At 40.6% G+C, this 18,967-nt stretch overlaps 3 protein-coding genes and 1 long non-coding RNA gene across 5 annotated transcripts; 1 reads left to right on the forward strand and 3 right to left on the reverse strand.

Annotated features, from left to right (window-relative positions):
• On the reverse strand, positions 1–2,450 carry tbcc (tubulin folding cofactor C). Its single transcript, XM_079659741.1, has one exon. The coding sequence runs from the start codon at positions 2,320–2,322 to the stop codon at positions 1,294–1,296; it is 1,029 nt and encodes a 342-aa protein (XP_079515867.1). The 5' UTR covers positions 2,323–2,450; the 3' UTR covers positions 1–1,293.
• Positions 2,451–2,900: 450 nt separating this feature from the next.
• On the forward strand, positions 2,901–13,133 carry bicral (BICRA like chromatin remodeling complex associated protein). 2 transcript variants are annotated; one of them, XM_079659738.1, is made up of 13 exons: positions 2,901–3,319; positions 5,544–5,597; positions 5,782–5,827; positions 6,140–6,188; positions 6,319–6,384; positions 6,573–7,769; positions 7,862–7,910; positions 8,014–8,054; positions 8,239–8,288; positions 8,416–8,561; positions 8,673–8,767; positions 8,858–8,960; positions 10,234–13,133. In XM_079659738.1, exons 3-13 carry the CDS (start codon positions 5,787–5,789, stop codon positions 10,713–10,715), a joined length of 2,319 nt encoding a protein of 772 aa, XP_079515864.1. In that variant the 5' UTR covers positions 2,901–3,319; positions 5,544–5,597; positions 5,782–5,786; the 3' UTR covers positions 10,716–13,133. The 2 variants fall into 2 exon arrangements, with proteins under 2 accessions (XP_079515864.1, XP_079515865.1); XM_079659739.1 differs by lacking the exon at positions 2,901–3,319 and adding an exon at positions 4,628–4,837.
• LOC307025142 lies at positions 3,870–5,594 on the reverse strand. The gene is made up of 2 exons (XR_013804079.1): positions 5,073–5,594; positions 3,870–4,632 (listed from the first exon to the last, which is right to left on the reverse strand). It is a non-coding gene; the product is annotated as an uncharacterized lncRNA (long non-coding RNA).
• Positions 12,972–18,202, reverse strand: LOC307025140 (uncharacterized protein). Its single transcript, XM_079659740.1, has 5 exons — positions 17,926–18,202; positions 16,034–17,293; positions 15,342–15,452; positions 14,493–14,609; positions 12,972–14,388 (listed from the first exon to the last, which is right to left on the reverse strand). The coding sequence occupies exons 1-5, from the start codon at positions 17,933–17,935 to the stop codon at positions 14,360–14,362; spliced, it is 1,527 nt and encodes a 508-aa protein (XP_079515866.1). The 5' UTR covers positions 17,936–18,202; the 3' UTR covers positions 12,972–14,359.
• Positions 18,203–18,967: the final 765 nt, after the last annotated feature.

The raw sequence follows: 18,967 nt of genomic DNA on the forward strand, positions 1-18,967 counted from the left end.
TAGAGCAGGAATATGATTTATTTTTGTTTCATTTCAATGGCAGTTACTTTTCAAGAGTACAGACAAGATATTGTTGCAAGTTGTAGATCAGAGCCATTGCCATTCAAGGTTGATGGTCACCAGCAGCATTAATGCACAGCATTTTAACATGGGGCTCATTCCAGGCCTTCTTCACCCTTTTCCCCCTTAAATAATAAAAATGTAAATGGATTTTGTACCATTGAGTGCTTTTAAGTTAATTCTTTGCGTGAGGGTTTGAGTGGTTTTAAATCTTTTGAATGAATATTGGATGTTACTGTAGATGTATTACACAATAGGTTTAAGGTTTGTATCATTATTAAAATGACAAGGAAACAGAACAGTATTCTACATTTGAATGTGCTTTGTCATTATGTAAATTCTTGGACAATGGTTTCTCCGTTAACAGAATGTTTTTCCCTCCACGACAACAACTTTCATATTGGAATTTCTATTCGCGACAGAATATTATTTTTGACAAAGAAATTGTGCCTTTTATAATGACTACAGTGAAATCTGTAAGAACGTATCAGCAGGAGGCTCCTTTTTAAAAAATCTTCCTGAAAGATTTCCTGGAAATTCTAGCCTGACTTTTAGGACAGATATCAATATTAGGTGCTATATAAATAAAGTTATTATTATTATTATTTGAGTAAATGAACAACAATTAACAAGAAAATTAATCAATTAATGATTAGTCAGCAGCACAGGAGTTTACTCTACAAAGACTTTGACACAATATTAATTATTAGCCTCTCAGTAATTCTTTGGGTAGAGATCTCTTTTCAACAATGCGACCACGATAGTTACTAATCTGAACATTGTAATAGTAATAGTTTTATCATGTTTCTTGTTAGTCATTGGCTGACAAATCCAGCATTCCAAATGAAAGACTATTTACTACAAGGTATATTGGCTGGGATCTACCAAAAAAAGTGCAAACCACCTGAATAGGCTCGAATGAGCTCGTACTGCATGGGAAACAAAATGTTTTTAATAGGCATCAAATCTAAGGATGAAGAGTCGAGCATTCTCTTTATGAAGACACATTTAAACGCTATTTTTTAGCATTTTGTTTTTCAGTCTTTTTCACAAGTGTAAGCTAAAGCATGAATGTCTTTTAAAACATTTTTTATTTTTGTATTAACTGACAACCAACTGAAAACCTTCATGCAACTGTGAAATAACCCAGACAAGATGCATTGTGTATTTGTGCTGAAAATTAAACATTTGATTGTTTGACATGTTACTTTAACAAGTTAAGGCCTTTACAATCTAGAGTTCCCAGTTGGTTTTCCTGTCTGCTTCTGGGATGACAGTCCAGTTAGGGGAAGGCGTTCCTGCAGCGAGCCAGTTGAAGTCATCCACCTGGCTCCAGTTGTTTCGATCCCGGTCCAATCCAGACACAATGAAGTCCTCATCAAGGGTGGGATAAGAAAATGTAAACGGGGCAAAGCCAACCCCACGACAGTCCTCTACGATGGCTCGGCTGGTGATGTGCAGATACACCTGTGTGTCTGTGGTGTTGTGGGTCCGCAGCTGCTGACAAGGGATGGCCAGAGTGCTGTTCTTACAGTGATCAACAAATACTGAACTTGACACGGGACCACAGAGGATCTCACAGTTGTCAATGTGAGTCATGTGCAGCGTGCTAGGAGACCCAAACAGACGCACTTTACAGTTAGTCAGGTGAGTCAACAGCACGTCTTGTTTATGGATCTCCTCTGCTGTCTTTATCACACACACATTTTCCATGTTGGAGAAGCAGCACTGCACAGACTCTGCAGGAGCTACATCCACCTTGGTGCTATCAGCAACTGTAGGTGTGTCTGTCACTGGGGGTGCAGAGACCTTATCTGTTGCTTTACTGCGAGCTCGAAAGGCAAACTTCTTCTTGGGCAGAGCCTCCTCTCTGATGTCAGCTGAGGAGGTGAGGAGTTTCTTCAGAGCATCTTGGGCTCTTCTCAGCTCGTACTGCGTGAGAAACAACATGCTGTCGTTCAGAAACTTCTGCAGCTGCAGCGTTTTGACCGTCGCCTCCTCCAGTGTTTGGGTCACCACCGCACGGTCCGCTCCGGAACAGCTGGACAGCAGTTCCTCGATGGAGGCCCGCTCTGCGTTGAAAGTACTGCAGAAATACTCGCTCTTTTCCTCGGCGACAGACCGGCTCTCTTGAGCTTCCTTCTTCCGCTCGGCATCCTTTGTCCTCGCCTGGTGCCGCCTCTGAAGCCGCTCTTGTATCTTGTCTGCACCACTTTCGCCGGTAACCTGCGTTTCCTGGCTATGTTCAGCCATTGCTTCCATGTTGTTGCAATGTCAGTTGTTGCGGAAGTGACAACAGAATTTTCTTCTTCATGACTTTCGCGGAACAATAATGGAGCTTACCGCCACCTGCTGTATGGGACTTGTCACGGCGGCAAGTGATCTGGACCATGATAATAACAACTTTATTTACTTTTTATTATATATTATATGTACCTTTTATTTATAGCAATAATAAAATAATTAATAATTTTTTCTGTGTTTTGTTTATTTTCTTTACCAATTTACTTACTATTATTATCACTTATAAATAGTGCTTTTGGGTTTATACATGATGCATGTACGTTACAGCATGTTCTTTGTGTTGTTTTACTTATGTTGTACGACAAGTAGAGTTTGTATTATGGAAACCAGACAGAGAAATTGAAGTTAAAAGATAAAATGTAGGATACTGTAAGTGCAAAAACGCACACAAATATTTACCCAATAGAATAGAATATGATAAAAATGTCAATAAATAAGAATTCATTAAAATGTCAATAAATAAGAATTCATTTAAATGCCTTTATCTGAATAAAATAAAAATAGTAGGCCCCTATCTATGAATGTAAAAAGGTTCACAGTATGAAGTTGACTTTTTATTTAAGTTATATTTTCAAAGTTTATTATGTGTAGATTAGTAGGTAGGTCTTACTAAGAAACATTTCCCCCCAAAGTAATATCGTCATACCTGAGCAACGTTAAGGTGTGGCACACACACGAGAGGCCCGCCCTCTACCGTTGGTAATGATTAAGTCTAAGAAAATGTATCCGCTATTCATTATGGCATTGATGCATGTTATTATAATTAATGTAAATATATAAATATGTCTATAAATTATTTGTTGTTATTTTTTCCATAAAATTCCTATTCAAATTTCTGATAGTCGTAAACACTGCTGAGGATGATTTTTGGTTGCCTTGTTCTGTGCACTACCCCAACAACCCGTGCGGTGATGGCGAGGAAACCCCGTTGACAAGGCACTGCTTTTTCATGACGGTGAGTTTCCCTTTGAGTGTATTATAATTTTGTGATAAAAATTTCAAGGAAAAAACACACACAACCTCCTTCCTCCCTTCCTTCAGGGAGGGAAGAGAGTTTGAGCGGAGAGAAAAATCTATCTGAGACAGAACAGGGACAGTGAGAAAAATATATGAGTGGGAGAGGGAGAAGGAGGAGGAGGAGAAGGAGGGGGGGAGCAAATTAAAAGTTGCCAAATGGAGATATTGGGTTTCAAGAGGAGTGAGACAGGAGTAAAGGGTTTGCCTCTTTGAGTCGTCTTTATGTTGTGCTAATCGGGATAAATGTTTACGGCTTTACACGGTTTAGTCCTCTAGCATTTTCGACGAATCCACCCGACGTTTTCAAAACAGGCGTCGTCGACACCGCGGCTAGCTAGCCAGACCAGGCCGGTGTTAGTTGTTAAAATGTTACGGAGCGTCCTGTCCGCAGAGCTACCCGACCAGAACAAGGGCTGCTACAGAATCCCCCGGTTGAAACGCGTCGGTTCTGTATATCGAGACAAATGTGACGTTTTTCATCCTGGCAGATGAGCCACATTGAGGACAAATGAAAGCCTCCCCAACAGAGAAAGAAAGATCACGTCAGCGACAACCAGCCACAGGCTGGACGACGGGCGTTTTGTGCTGCTTGAATGCGATTATCATCTTGTCGATTCAGTCTATTTTTGGAAATAAAACTCGCAAGCTGTACATTAGCTGGCTTTCTAAACCAACCGCGGTACAAGCAGTAGTAGCAGGACTGCAGCAGGGACTAGCTATGTCTGCGTCGAAGCATTCAAGCTAATGCGGATTTCGGAGACTACGACTTTAAGCCCTCAATTATACAAACTGTACAAAGTATCGGAAAATATAACTTTGTTTTCGACAACTCTGATCAGAATTGCCTACATGTCTGCAAATCCTTTGCTTTTGGGCTACTTAAAACGCATTTTTTAAGTCAGCTTAAGTACTTTAGCTCTGTCGTCTTTTTAGAAATGAAATAACGTAAGCTAACCGCTTAACTGTTGTGAAAAGTAGCTCACTTAATTGTTAACATTGATTACGTGTATATTAACGACTGCTTTGCGTTTAAATACACTGATAGATGACAGAAATGAGTAGTGTTATTTTGTAGTGTATTTGACCTACTCAATCCACATATGGAGCTTTTTTTGTGAAATAAAATGTCACTGTGTTAATCGTTTGGTTTCCTTTTTTGTTGGGAAAGGTCGTCATTGCTTCCTCGTTTTTGGAGCTTTGTGTCCACTTTTAATGGACACAGGAGCCCCTCTGCATGTTGTAGCATATCTCCTGAAAAATAAATTGTTGCACATTTAGTGTGGATATTAAATGAATGACAATATTCTATGATTGAGGAAGCCTTTAGTGGTTTTCATGGTTTCTAAAAGTATGTTAGCAGAGCCTAGTTTGCACAGCAGCCCTGTCGTTCTTTGTTCTCCCTGAACCAAAGATGGAGGCTGAACGTGGCTCTGTTGTAAGGACAGCCTATGGCAGGGTAACAGCCATTTTGTGGCATTGCAGATTCATCTACGCAGCAACATAAGAGTGTATTTCTCAATGACTTAACAGAGTACAACATAAAACTACGAATTCAAATCATCTTAGTACATTGTTGGATGAATGACCAAATTATTTTTCTGACATATAGCTACATTCCCTTGTCATGTGCTCCACATTTCTTAAATACAATTAAAAATCGTAACCTCATAAGATATTCAAACACTCATTACCCCTCACTGCTGCATCAAATTAGTGATCATGGATTTGGCTTGCAGTCCCTCTTTTATAATGAAGCACTAAGATCGCTGCATATCTTTGCAGGCTCACAACTTAAAGCCAACACCTCTTTCTATGTAGAAACTCAAACAACCATGGTATAAATGGAGCAGCAGGGTGGAGTTATTTACACTCTAATGGCCATTTTCAGTCTGTGCAGACAACCAATGTGGGACAGCAGAGGAGGGTAATGGGTGGGAGTTTAATGTGTGAGACAAACATCTGTAGGAGGGGGTGAAGGCCATCCTGCCCTTCGCTTACAATACATAGCCTATTTACCACAGCATTGAATAACACATTTGGCTTCCTCCTCACTCCCACATTTCACAAACCCATATTTTTCTTAATTTCATCTACATTGTTCCCACAACCTGCTTCTCACACGTTTATTTATGTAATACTAAATGTAGTTTCTCACCCTGCAGCCCAGAAAACAAAGGGTGTTAAATGACTGAATCCATGCGTCCTGCTGGAAATCTGTGAGTGAGATGTCATTACTACAAACAGAATATATGCTCCTACTTCAGAATAACAACTAAGTGCATTAAGGTTTATTGTCATGATCAATGAATCCAGCAGTCATGAATTACCTACTCTAAAATTCCTATCAGCCCTCTCTTAACCTGCTCCTTTCTATCTCGATATACCTTCCTCTTCTTTCAGGTGTCATGGATGATGAGGACGATCGCCATCTTCTTGATATTTTAGGGTAAAAAACCCTTTTTATAAAAATAATAGACACTAATATTGGTCATTAACATGCCATTCACAATGTGGCCTCACATTTTTATCTGTACTCAAGTTTGGCTTAAACAGTTAGTTATTGTTACTAGGTTCCCACTTTACAATCAAAGCTACAAGTATCTGCCAACTTATTTGTTAACTTTTGATAAATTACGGAAGTTGGTAATCCTATGTCCCATTCAGGCATTCAAATAATGGTTCATGCTGTCACTCCTTAAACAACAGTAAATACAAATAAATGTTTCTAATGTTGAATTTCCTTCCGCACATTCTTCAGAGATGTGGATGCTTTGAATGACTATCTCCATGGCAGCAACAGCAAGTCTGTGAGTGACTCTTTCATAATGTATTCACAGCCATTCCTTAATATGTTTGTCAGTGTAATTACATCACTGTCTTTGATGCATAACGGATCCACTGATCCTCTGTTAAACTCTGTGTATTCTGTTTCTGCAGATTGAGGAGGATGATGTAACAAATGCAGCTTACGGGTCGGATGGGTCCTTCTTTTCTAGTGACACGGTAAGTGCACTTTGATCCAACAACCACTATTTTTTTTTCTTCAAATTTGTTCACCCTTCATAAAAAAAGGTTATGCAATAGTTTACCCTTTTATGTATAGGTTATAAAAAAAGACCTCCAAGTAAGTCTGTCTTGTATGCAGCTCACATGCAAACTCTCTTTTCATTTTCTCTAAATGCTTCATTCAGGCTGGCTCCAACTCTGGCCTCAAGGATGGCTCTTCTACAATGGGAGATTTCGGCGAGGATTCAACAGGGGCAGGCCTCCAGCTCTCCGGTAGCCTTTCATTTATCGAGGATGAATTGGGGCCTGGGAATTCTCCCGGAGGGGTGGATCTTGGGAGCGAGGACCAGCCCTTTGACATCCTACAGAAGTCCCTTATGGAGGCCGACATCACAGAGCAGACGTTGGCTCAGGAGGCCTTACTGGACTCCCAGCCCGCCCCCACTCTGGTGCAGGCTCCGGTACCCTTCCCCTCCCAGCTGGTTTCTGGGGGGGGTTATGGCGGAGGAGTTGTAACCACGGCGACAGCTGCTTTTCCAACAGGCCAGTTCCTACAAGGGGTGTCCCCGCTGCCCAACGGCTCCGCCCAGCACATCCAGGTGTTGGGCTCGTTCGGGGCGGGGGGTGGTGTGATGACTCTGAGCAACTTGGAGAGATCTCCCCAGCTCGTGTTGAGGCCCGGTGCGCCTGTAGCGTCAGGGGGGGCCACAGCAGGGGGGCAGGTGTTCGCCCCTACCCAAGGGCAGGTGGGCCTACCTTACAAAAACATCCCCCTTCAAAACATCATCATCCAGAGAGGCCCGGGGGGGACCCAGACTCTTGTTAGACCCATCCAGCCTAAACCCCTCCAAACCGGGGCTCAGACTGTGTACAGCCTTGGTCTTCAGCACACTTCCACCACCATGGCTAATGTAGTGAACGCTAACATGGCTTCTCCTGGGGGGCAATACACAGCCAATGGCTCTATCGTAGTGCAGCCATCACTGGAGCAGCAGCAAGCGCAGGCCCAGACAAACTTACAGCCTGGACAGTTCTCAAACCCCCTGATTACCAATCAGAACGCTGTGCAGATTGTTCAGGGGCAGAACTTTACTCCACAGCAGGGAGGACAGCTCATTTTGAACCAGGGATTAGTCTGCAGGAGTCAGGTTGGAGGGGGTGTAACTCAAACATGGACAGGGGTTTCTTGTGCGAACCCAGCCCCCATGCAGACGTCGTGCTCTACCGGGCGGCTGACTCTGGTGGGTCCAGCAACGACAGGGATCGGCGGTCAAGGCCAAGTGCAGGGGGGCCACGTTCAGCGCCTTCTGGTCACTCAAACTCAGAATTTCACTTCCCTGTCACCTTTAGCCAGTACTGGGACACAGGAAGACTACAGACAGGTATAATCACCGGTGGTTTTTCTTTACACATTCACAATCTGTTTCCCGAAAATACTTATATGAAAGACATCCCTTTCATTTTTATTTTTTAGAATTCGTCATCACCTGCCCTCAATCAGGTGCAGCTCAGCAGCATCCATGGTAACAAAGGCAGAAAAATCTTTGTCAATGCATGATATATATATATAAAAATGTAATCTGCTAAACTTAATGTTTCTTAATTGTTTTCAATTATCTCTTTTAGCCATGACAACAATGACTCAAGACTCAAATATGAACTCTCAGGTATGTCGCTCATCCCATCATGCACAGGAGCTGCAACGAGCGTCAGAAATATTATTTTGATAATCGATTAATCTTTTAAGTTTTTATTCGAAAAATCGCAGGAAATGCTGTTTTAGCCGCCTCCACTATGCTCATTTCTGACACCCTATTTGTTTTGCAAAATGTGTTTTCTTTCTCCTAATAGATCAGTGCTCAGAAGAGACCTGCCCTTCCACCACTTACAAGAGGAGAAATGTGAGAATAGAACTTACTGTGTACTATTTACATACTTGTTTATGTGGGAAATATTGCCATGTTTTTGTATAGCTTGTAGTTCAGCCAATGAATGAGCCTGTTTCTTTTTTCCCTGTTGTCTCTATAGGATTTTACAACAGTTGAAGAATGATCATGCTGGAGTTCAGACTATAGATCTGCGTCGATTCAATTCAATCGATGATGCACTGCAGAAAATCCTCCCGTACCACGTGTTCCAGGGAACTCCACCCAGCCAGGAGGAGTTCTCACAGGGTAAAGCCTTGCATTTATTAGCTTCACCCTAAATCTGCAGAAGTATTGCATGTCAAGGCGTGGCTTTTGCGGATGAAAAGTACCTGAATTATTATTATTTTTCTTTTATAGTGGATGAAGAATTTGAAGTAGTTGCAACCCAAGTGCTGAAGAGGACTCATGCTATGGTTAACAAATACAGACGGCTACTTATGGTGGAAGCGGAGGTAGGCACACACAAGTAAATGCTTGCAAAAACAGGTGTATCATGTTGTGGCATGCACAGGGCTCACAAGTTGCCTCTCCTTTCCCTACAGCGTTCCAGTCCGTCATCAGAAATGGTGATGATTGACAGGACGTTCAACCAAGAGGAGCGCAGCAACCTGACACAAGACAAGCGCATGGTACTAGTGGATCCAGGTAAGAGAAACAAGAGAAAGCAAATCATTTTCAACAGAAAAACATTTTATAAGAGATAGTTCAGCAAGGACACAGTGCACTGAAATTAATGATTTTCACCACTGACTGACTGACCGACCCCCTTAGGAGTATATTGACAGGTCTATTCAATTCAATCAGAGACATAAACATGAGCACAGAATATGACCAATTCTTTTTTCCCATATTCTCCAAAGTAAAAGTTGAACCAATTTCACACAAGTCACATATCTTTCAAACATTCTGACACTAATATGGCATTTCTTAGACAGATAAATCAGGAACTGTCTCATCAACACACTCTTGTAAGATCCAACAACACAGTGGTAAACCATCAGTCTTGGGACTTACTGTTCTTGCGTAAGCGTTTGTCAAACGACGTCACAAAATATTAAACGTCAACTAAGGTTTGTGAAGACCCGGGCTAACACATATGCTTAATGCTTTATATGGCTGTTAGTTAGCTAAACTAAGTAGTAGTCTTATGGCGCATTTCCACTGCAGGGCCTCGCACAGCTTAGTACGGTATAGTTAGGCCTTGGTAGGCCAGGCTCACTTTATGCTGCGTTTCCATTACAGTTTAGGAACTGGGGTAGTAACTATAGTAACGCAGTGTAGGCGGAGCCGTGACGTCATCTTCTATGCGAAACACAAAACCAACATCAGCCATTAGCTGTGAGCACTCACAACAACGGCCTATACCGACATAAATAAACCAGCGACTGTATTCGCCATGACACAGACAGTCTGTGGTTGTACTTGTTTAACTTTTGTCTAGTTTCTGAACAGATATGAGGAGCTGTGAGCTCTGAGTGCAACAGCTAACGGCTGATGTTGATTTTGTGGTTCGCATTGAAGATGACCTCACGGCTCCGCCTACACTGCGTTACCATAGTTACTGCCCCAGCTACTAGTCTGTAATGGAAACGCAGCATAAAGTGAGCCTGGCCTACCAAGGCCTAACTATACCGTACTAAGCCGTGCGAGGCCCTGCAGTGGAAATGCGCCATCAGAGAGCCAGAAAAACGGTGAAACAGTACCCGTTAGCCGGAACTACCCCTAGTGGAAACGCAACAAAAAATGGTCTGGGTTTGGCACGGCACGCTTAAACCGTTCTACGCGCTGCAGTGGAAATGCGCCATTAGTATAAGAACATTAGACTTCGACCACTTAGGATTCAGGAAGTCTGAACTATTTCAAACCATTTTTTGTTATAGAGCACCTGTAATTTTATATAACTTTATTTCCCCCCTAGACACATTCTTGGAAGACTTTTGTTGTGGGAGTAAATCCAAACTATTCCAAGTTCCCTCCCCCTCCAAGTCAACGTCCAGCTGTAGCCTGAATCCGTCGGACAGAGGCTCTACGGAGCCACCGCACAGGACAGACTCCAAGCCCGGGTCTGGAGACCCGGGAGGGGGTGGAGATGCAGGACCAGGTGCAGTAGATAAACTCCACCCTCCGCTCTTAGAAAACAAGAGTGTCCTGGAACTGAAGCAATCTCAGCAACACTACGGGCCCAGCAGCAACAACAGCCTCCCAGCTGCCAACAGTTACCCCCAAGGTACCCCCCCACCTTTCACAGCGACATCAAGAGGACAGACGCACTACGAGGGGTCTCACCACCTGTCCTCGCAGCAGATCCAGCCCCAGTTACCCCCTCAGCTCTCCTCCCCCCCTCATGCCGACACAGACTCTGCTCTCGAGGCGGCAGTCAACAGCATCTTGGAATGTTAGGACTGATATCATCCCTAATGTATCGTTTTTTCCCCTGTGTATCAATCTCCCCTGTTATATTTGTTGTACTCACCCCACAATCTGTGTGAAGAGAGGTTTACTCTTTGTGATACCATCTCCGGCCATGTAGCATGTATTTAGTTTGTCTTTATTCCCCGTTGATTTTTTGGCGGGGCGTTTGAGGCATGAAAGCATTCATATGACCATGAATGTGTGCAATGCAATGTAGGTTCAGCCGGAAAACGTTTTGATTACTTTTACATTTTAAGAGTCTGCAATTTCAGTAACTTGAATATAAGAGTCCCTCTCTTCACACACACCTTATTAATATTTTGTGCCAGTTAATCACCCCCCACTACCTATGCTGAAAAAGGAGAGACAAAATTACGACTTTGTGCCTAATTCTAGGTTTTTATTTTGAAGTGTTTACATGAAGGAGCTCTATTCAAAAATATCCACTGCTTCAGTTCCTGCATTACAAACATGCATACATGCTTATTACACCGTGTTAGGTAGATTCATGGTTCAGAGGTGTAGATTTCCTTTGGTAAGCTCAGTAGAGACACAATCACATAGACAAATTGCACTAAACATACTGTTGCTTATTTCAGGAACTGTATGAATATGTGGCTTGCTGATATAACGCTAGGCTAACTAGAATGTGAATATTTGGAACCAAAACCAAAATGTGTTCTCCTGCTTTCAGCTGCCCGCAACAAGGATAACCTCTCCATCACTCTATAAACCAGTCAAACTAGTCCCATATAAACATGTATAGTAGTGTTACTGTACTCAGCAATGCTTTTTTTTCTTGTGCTCAAGTCACAGTTTATTTGGCATTTTTTTCTTTTGTACCTTAAAGGTATGCAAGCCCCGACACAGACACAGGACAAATACTCGATCTCAACCACTTTTATAATTCACAGCGTGTTTGTGTCAGGGGGAGTTTAGTCCTCAGATTGAGGAAGATGTTACGTTATGATTTTTTGTTATGTTTTTTATTTCCTATTTTTCTTAATTTTTTTAATGACATTAAAAAAAAGATGACTGTTTGTTGTTCCCCGGCTTCGTGAAGATGACAATATGGTCATTAGTTTATATGATCCTGAAGGGTCATTGATTGTACGTATGTTGATCTGCCTTCTGCATATAATTATATACTGATCATATCCAGCTATCTATGCTTTACAGTGACATGGCAGTGTGTGTGTGTGTGTGTGTGTTACTCTGGACACATACACACTGGTCTATGACTATATTTTCATGTATTTTGGTTGTTTGATTACCATACTCTTGACTTTATTCACGTTCACTCAGTCTCACAGGATGTTTCCATCACTTTCCAGTTGGTTTTAAAGCATTTCCTCTCTTTTACCCTCTCAGCAGCGCTACCAAAACTCGAAATAGGAGAAAAAGTGGCTTTGTCCAGAATCCCAGTCAGATCTTTACATCTTTGTACTGGGGACAACAGATTTGGAGTGTTTCCTCTGGAGCTGTGCCCCTAAAGCTCCTAGTGTGTAATGGTTATGTCTTGATTATTTTTTTGTAGTTTTTATAGTCCAAACTGAATTTATCATTCAATTTTATCATGCTGTAGTCAGAAATATTGACCAAGTATTTTTTTTTTAAGTGCATTTTTTTAGCAAACCTACAGAGATCTGCACTATAGTAAAAGCAAGACAAAGTAATTTACAAACCGACACAGCACCAAAGCTTGGTTAAACGCTGACTCTGGATAGTGTCACCTATCTGCTACAGGAGCAGACTGAAGGCCTTTTGCATGGGGGGGGGGGTGTAAGAGAACAAACGTCTTCTTATTTTTGTGTCTGAGTGCCTGTGGCCATCGCTGCAAGCCTGTATCTCTGCCTCAACCTTCTCCTATATCTACCAGTTCACAATGAGAAAAAACTCCCTCTTTGAAAGGAAATCTCTGTCATGTAAGAGTCATGTGAGATTTGCTTCTTTAAGTGGCTGCTGCAAGACTTTGTGCCTCTATAGCGCTCTACGGGAAAGTTAGTAAGAGCTTGTTCATGTTATCTGGATGCACTTCAGTGTCCGAGGGCCTGGTTGAAACATACTGTGCTTTTTCCTCCCGTTATGAGTTCAATGATGTTTTTCTTCCTTAATTTTCACTGTCGTTTTGTCTCACTTGATTTGTATAGTTTGTTGTTTTGTACAAAAATGAAAAGTGAAACACAACATATTTATAATTTTTGTATGGAGAAAAAAAAGAATGTAAAAAAAAAACGAACAAAGTAAATGACAAAATGGAAATTATTTTTTATTGTGTTGGCTATGAAGTGGAGTCGAGAAAAATTGTTACAAAAATACTGTAATTTCTTCATTTGTAGCCAATGTGTGTTCACTACAGCAGGAAAGAGAATCAACAATAAATTCATTTTGAATACAATAACAATACGCTGCAGTCCCGACCAGATCCTCCTTCAGCGTCCCTCCATTACTATTCTGTGAGTGTTCACATACAGGCACCGGCAGACTAAGCATGCATAATAACATGTGACAGGGAAGCATATCCAAAAGAAAAACACATTTGTTAGCCTAGATAAGATCTTTCTGCACATTCTGAAGTCAGGACATGTTCATTTTTGTCTGAATCTGCACTGCCATAGCAAGATTTTAATCAAGTTAAAACATCTCTTGGTTCCCTTTAATCCCCTCATGGACCCCAGCCCCATTGCCTCTGCACAAAGGAGCTAAGAAAACTCTGCATAGCAAACATTTGACTGCCAAGCCCTTTTGGTTTTAGTAACAAAACACAACAATGACACCTAGTGGAGCCCTTTGGAACAACAGTGGGACTAAAACAATCACAATAAAAACGAATATTCAGTGGTTCTTTAGAACATTTTTCCTTCTCAAAGTAAAACAAGATACAAACTAAAATATATTTAAATAATACATATACAAGTAAATAAATAAAATTGATGCAGTGCACACAGCTTTCACTTCATATGAATCATGCAGGTGCAAAGTTGAATGAACTGCTACTGTCAGAATTACTACCCCTCAAGTTCTAAAGGAATAGTTATACATTTTAGATAAATAACGTATTCCCTTTCTGTTCAATAGTTAAATAAGATTCAAATTTAGCACAAACGTCCACTTTGACTCGAGGTGGAACTGATCAGAAGTTGAAGGTCAAAGGTTAAAGGTCACTGTGACCTTACAAAACCCATTTGTGGACATAACTCACAAAGTCATACGCTAATTATACACATTTCCCACAAATATCCAACACGATAAAATGAGGACATTTTGGAGGGACATTAATGCAACTGCAACTGGAGTGGTGGGAAAGGGCATACAGCCACACAACTGTTATTCTACGGATAAAACAAATTAGATACAAAATACAGGGTCGCTTTTAAAAGTGCTGGTAGGTAGATTAGCAATTTGAAAGAGCGAGGCTAGCGGTTTGTCCGTGTTTCAAGTCTTTATGCTAAGCTAACTAGCTGCTGTTTGTAGTTTCCTATCTAGGTGAGCTTCAATACATTAAATATGTGGACATGTTTGGATCTGGGCTAATTATATTACTATAAAGAGAATAGATGCCTAAAAAGTGCTGAACAAAGAAGAGGTTTTCTTATACAGAGTCACGCTTGTCCTAACATCCTCCCCTGACATTAGTGGTACTTCCTCCTGCGATCTCGCTCTGGAAAAAAAGAAATAACATTCATGAACAAGCTCAGATAAAATATATCAAAATATATGTAGCCCATTACATAAAGCAACAATGAGAGAAATCTTCACACTTACTTATATGAGAGTAACTCCAGATGTAGCTGATAGCACAGTATCCTGCTAACAACATGCTCAGGCCACCTATTCCACCTTTCTTCACTTCAAAATACTTCTTGTTATACCACTGCCAGCCTGATGGAAGCACAGAAGAGGAGAGGAGATATAAACATGCAGACCTTATACAAAGAGTGATGCCCGGTGAGTGAGCTGGACACATTCTGAATAAAGCAGTTTTCGTAGTAAAATTAATTTTTTCCTGATGCTGCCAATAACTTTTGGTCAGTTTGTTTCTCTGATAACTGCAGATCAAGAAGTCTAATGACTACAATCCTTCATCCAGGAAAAACAAATAATTATAAAAGAGCAAGATAAAAGTGGGCTGTTCAATTCTGGCATAAAAGTGAATAAAAAGTCAGTTTAATATTGCTTCTGGCAGACAACCACCTCCCTGACACCTTCTTAAAAAGGAGATTGTGCACTGAAAAAATTAAACATTGATTAAATGTAGTATGTCAAAAGGTTCCACATAATTGTGTTTAGTGGATAATTAGTTAGTTGAACACAATAGTATTAAGTGAACCTATTATTTGTTATTTAAACGTAATACTATTGCTTTCAACTCACCTTATACAATTATTTGTATTTTTTTTACAAAATAAATTTATTTAAGTCAACGTATGAACATTTCTTCAGTGTAGGTGACCAAATGCCTTTTATCTTGTTTAAAATGACAGATTTCTCAAAGAAACACTCTGTATAATACGGGTAGATACATAAATAAAAGACCAAAAAAACACAGTACATTTACTGGTCTGTTCTATGTGCATTACATATTTGTATGTGTTGGATGTGTGTGTTAGTCACCTCCTTGCACCATTTTCACTACATCTTTAGGATGGCTGGGGGTTTTGTAGGCCAGCCACTGAGGCAACTCCCTCAGTCTCACCTGTCCAAGACTCCGCTCTGTCAGAGCACCTACACAATTAAGACATAAGAAAAACAGATGAATACACTCTGAAGATAATCAAAATATAAATAACCATTTGTCAAAATATAAAAAAAATCGAACTTGGTAGAAGTAAACAAGAACACTTTGAAGGGATAGTTTGTGTTTTTTGAAGTGGGTGGTATGAGGGACTTCATCTATATGTATTAACTATAGATGATGTACTGGTCCTGAAACTAAGCATGGTACTCATTTAGAAGGGGCAAAAGCTACATTTATTTTAGCCATCTGAAAAAATAACAATATTAGTTGGATTTTACGCTACATTTACAATATTTTGACAGCATTACCTTGCTGTCAAACATCGCTTGCCAATAAGGACAGTATCTATTCTCTCTTTATAGCCACCAGACCACAGGTGTTATTCTACGGCTGCCTTGATTGGTTAAATAGTTTGTGTTATTGTGTGACTTTAGTGAATGCTAACTAACCACCATAAACATGGATATTATGCACCTCATACAACCCCCTGTAATTATGAAAATTATGCCTTTAAGATTAATTTCAGTCCGTAGTGTGGAGGTCTTTTGCCCAGCTGCCAAACACACACCTTTAGTACCATCAGCAGTGTTTTGGTTCCTGACCTCGTGCCTCATCTTCAACCCATCATCAGCTCTCGACGTGTCACACCTCAGTGCCGTCAGAGGGCAGGAAAATCTTGTGAGTGATGATGATATTGTGATGAGTCCTGGAACCTTCATCCCCTCATGCATGCCGACAGTACGTGGAGGGGACGTGTCCTTGCTCGTCTGACACGGTAGAGGGCCACTAGAGAGGGGAGCTGCAGGGTGGGTTAGCACTAACTGTTGCAGGGGGATTAGTGATAATTGTTTAGACTTTGAACTTATTCTCATAACTGATTGCAGCTCTGTACGTTGTGCAGGGGTGCAAGGTGGCTGGTCTGACAGAGTATTAATTTTAACCAAGCAGCTGTCTTTATTCCCTGTTGGGAGAGGGACTGCACTGAGACTGATTTTGCTGCTCAGATCATCCGCAGTATCAATCTGGCTCAGTATGCTTGCGGTTCTGGACTGACGGGCCACGTTATCTCGGCCTAAAATGGCTCTAACTCCCTGGAGGGTTATCCTGGCCTGGTGACCGCTTTCTGATTTCAAGAACATCTCATTTTCAGATAAATCCTCCACTTTCTTTTCAGTGTCCACCCAGACGTTGTCTCTGACATCTTTAGAGCCCAGAGAGGTAGAGGCATCTTTTGCTGTAGAAAAGGATTGTGCAGCTGCCTTTTTCGTCTTTGACTTCTTGGCTTTAGTGGGTTTGGCCCCGTCTTTTATTGAGTTTTTGTCAGGATTAGTTTTGGGCAGGTCCTCCGAGGCAGATCTAGTCCCCTCCAGTGGGCCTTTAGAAACCTGTTTGGATTTTTCCGCTTCTATCAAAGCTCGGAGAATCTGCTTTTTGGGTTTAGAGATAGTGGAAGGTTGCAATGGGGAGGTAATGGAGTTGGTTGTAGATGAGGGAAAGTTGGCTGTTTGTTCAGACAGCTTCTGTTTCTTCTTCTTAGCTGATGTTGGAAGTGACGCAGAACTCGGGGCCGATGGCTGTGTTGTTTCTGCTGCTGATGCCAGAGACATCTTATTACTCTTCTTTGATCGTGGACTTGTTTCTTTTGACAATGTCTGTGTCGAGTCTGCTGTTGGTTTGGACACATTTGCACTGAGCTGAGAAGACGATGTTGTCTGATTCCCCAGGACATCGTGTTTGGTTGGAGGGGTTTTGGAGCTTGCTGCTGCCTTACAATGTGGGAGATGACTCTTCAACCTTTTGTAAGCTTTCCCGCAGAATGGGCACAACTCTGAGGGGAAAAATGGCAAAACACAAAGTAGACTAACACTTCAACACTGAGATCATGTCTAAATGTAAATGTATTTACTTTATCTAAATTCTCTGCTGATCATTTTCATGATAAATCAATAATATAATATAAGGTGATATTTTCAAATTGCCAATTTGACAAATGTTTTATCTAACTGTAAGATATTTTACTTTTGTTGGTATACACATTTCAAACATCAACATTGCACATTTGAAAAGATGGAACCAAAAATCCTTTGAAATGTTGCTTAGAACATTTCCTGGTAAATTATCAAATCTGTTGTGGAATGGATTTGTAAAGTAGAACATAGAAAATGTGTCCACATTTAACATTTCACTTTAGTACACCTTTTTCATTACTTTTAACAGAGTATTTTTACACTATAGCCTAATATTGCAACCTTTCCTTAAGTACAATGTGAATACTTCTTCCACCACTGCTATATGGGCTGACCTTGAAGGAAAAGTACTTACAGTACAGGCTCTTCTACTTCAGGCTGTATTTCCTTACTAATAGGCTAATACAACCACATGTAATTTCTGTTGTGATTAGGTCACGTGGTGACTGCTTTTGTGAATCACACAACAATTGTATGCGATTATGACACTTACCAGAGCTCATTTTGCACGCGTTTGTCAACACAGCCAATCAGGTCTCAGCATGTTCGAAGAAGTTACAACGGAAAAAGTTGTAAAAGCGTGAAAGACAAATTTAAAGTGACAAATATGATCGCATTCACGCAAAGTGCCAACCTATAAACACATTTCACATGTTGCGTTTACACGGAAGGACCCTTTAGGTAGCGCGCTAGGAGCCTGACTGTAAATGGTTACAAAGGGAGAAAATAAATAAGGTCTTCATAAGGACCGGGTTAAAAAGGGTTATTTGATATATAACATTTGATGAAATACAACTGCGCATTATTCTGTTCAGTGGGTGTGGTGCATCGACACAATTGAGATGATTCACTTCCGGTTTAGCATTAATCCCTGAAGTAACAGCTTCTCATTGTTTAAATTGTCCACAGGTGTACTGGCGATATGATTTGGCAGAACAAGAATTGTATTTACTTTAGTTGTTTTGGCTAACAGTAGACTGCTAGAACCGTTTTCTTACTCAGACTAAGTTAGGATGTTTATTCACAAAACCCTCTACACAAGGTCAATTTAGTTTAATACGCTAGTTCAGGCTTATTGTATGACATTATTTCGCAGATACAGTTGCTCATCTGTCAAAAATAGTAAATCAAGTAGTATTTGTATTAAGTAGGCATGAAACAATGATTGACTTTCATTTTAGAGATGTATATTTTGTGTTAACAATAAAATACAAAGAAATAGATTTGTAATTGCAAGTTTTAGAGGAGATTTATAACACTAAAACAAGGTAGGCTACTTAACATGCATTTGTAGAATTAAAAGGGAGTAAAAGACTCAGCGCTTTTGAAACAGAGGGTTTTATGGGATGCTACATTGCTACATCTGTTGGGTATTTCAAGCTAAACATTTCAGAGACATGTTTTGTAAATATCTGAGACCTATTATATATTATATAAAAACAGTATAATAGGGGACCTTTAAGATAAAATAACAGTAGTTGTAAAAAGACGATATATATATATATATGTTAATACTTAACTATACAAAATTAAGC

Source organism: Notothenia rossii (genome assembly GCF_949606895.1).
Source record: "Notothenia rossii genome assembly, chromosome: 11".
NCBI classification, from domain to species: Eukaryota; Metazoa; Chordata; class Actinopteri; order Perciformes; family Nototheniidae; genus Notothenia; species Notothenia rossii.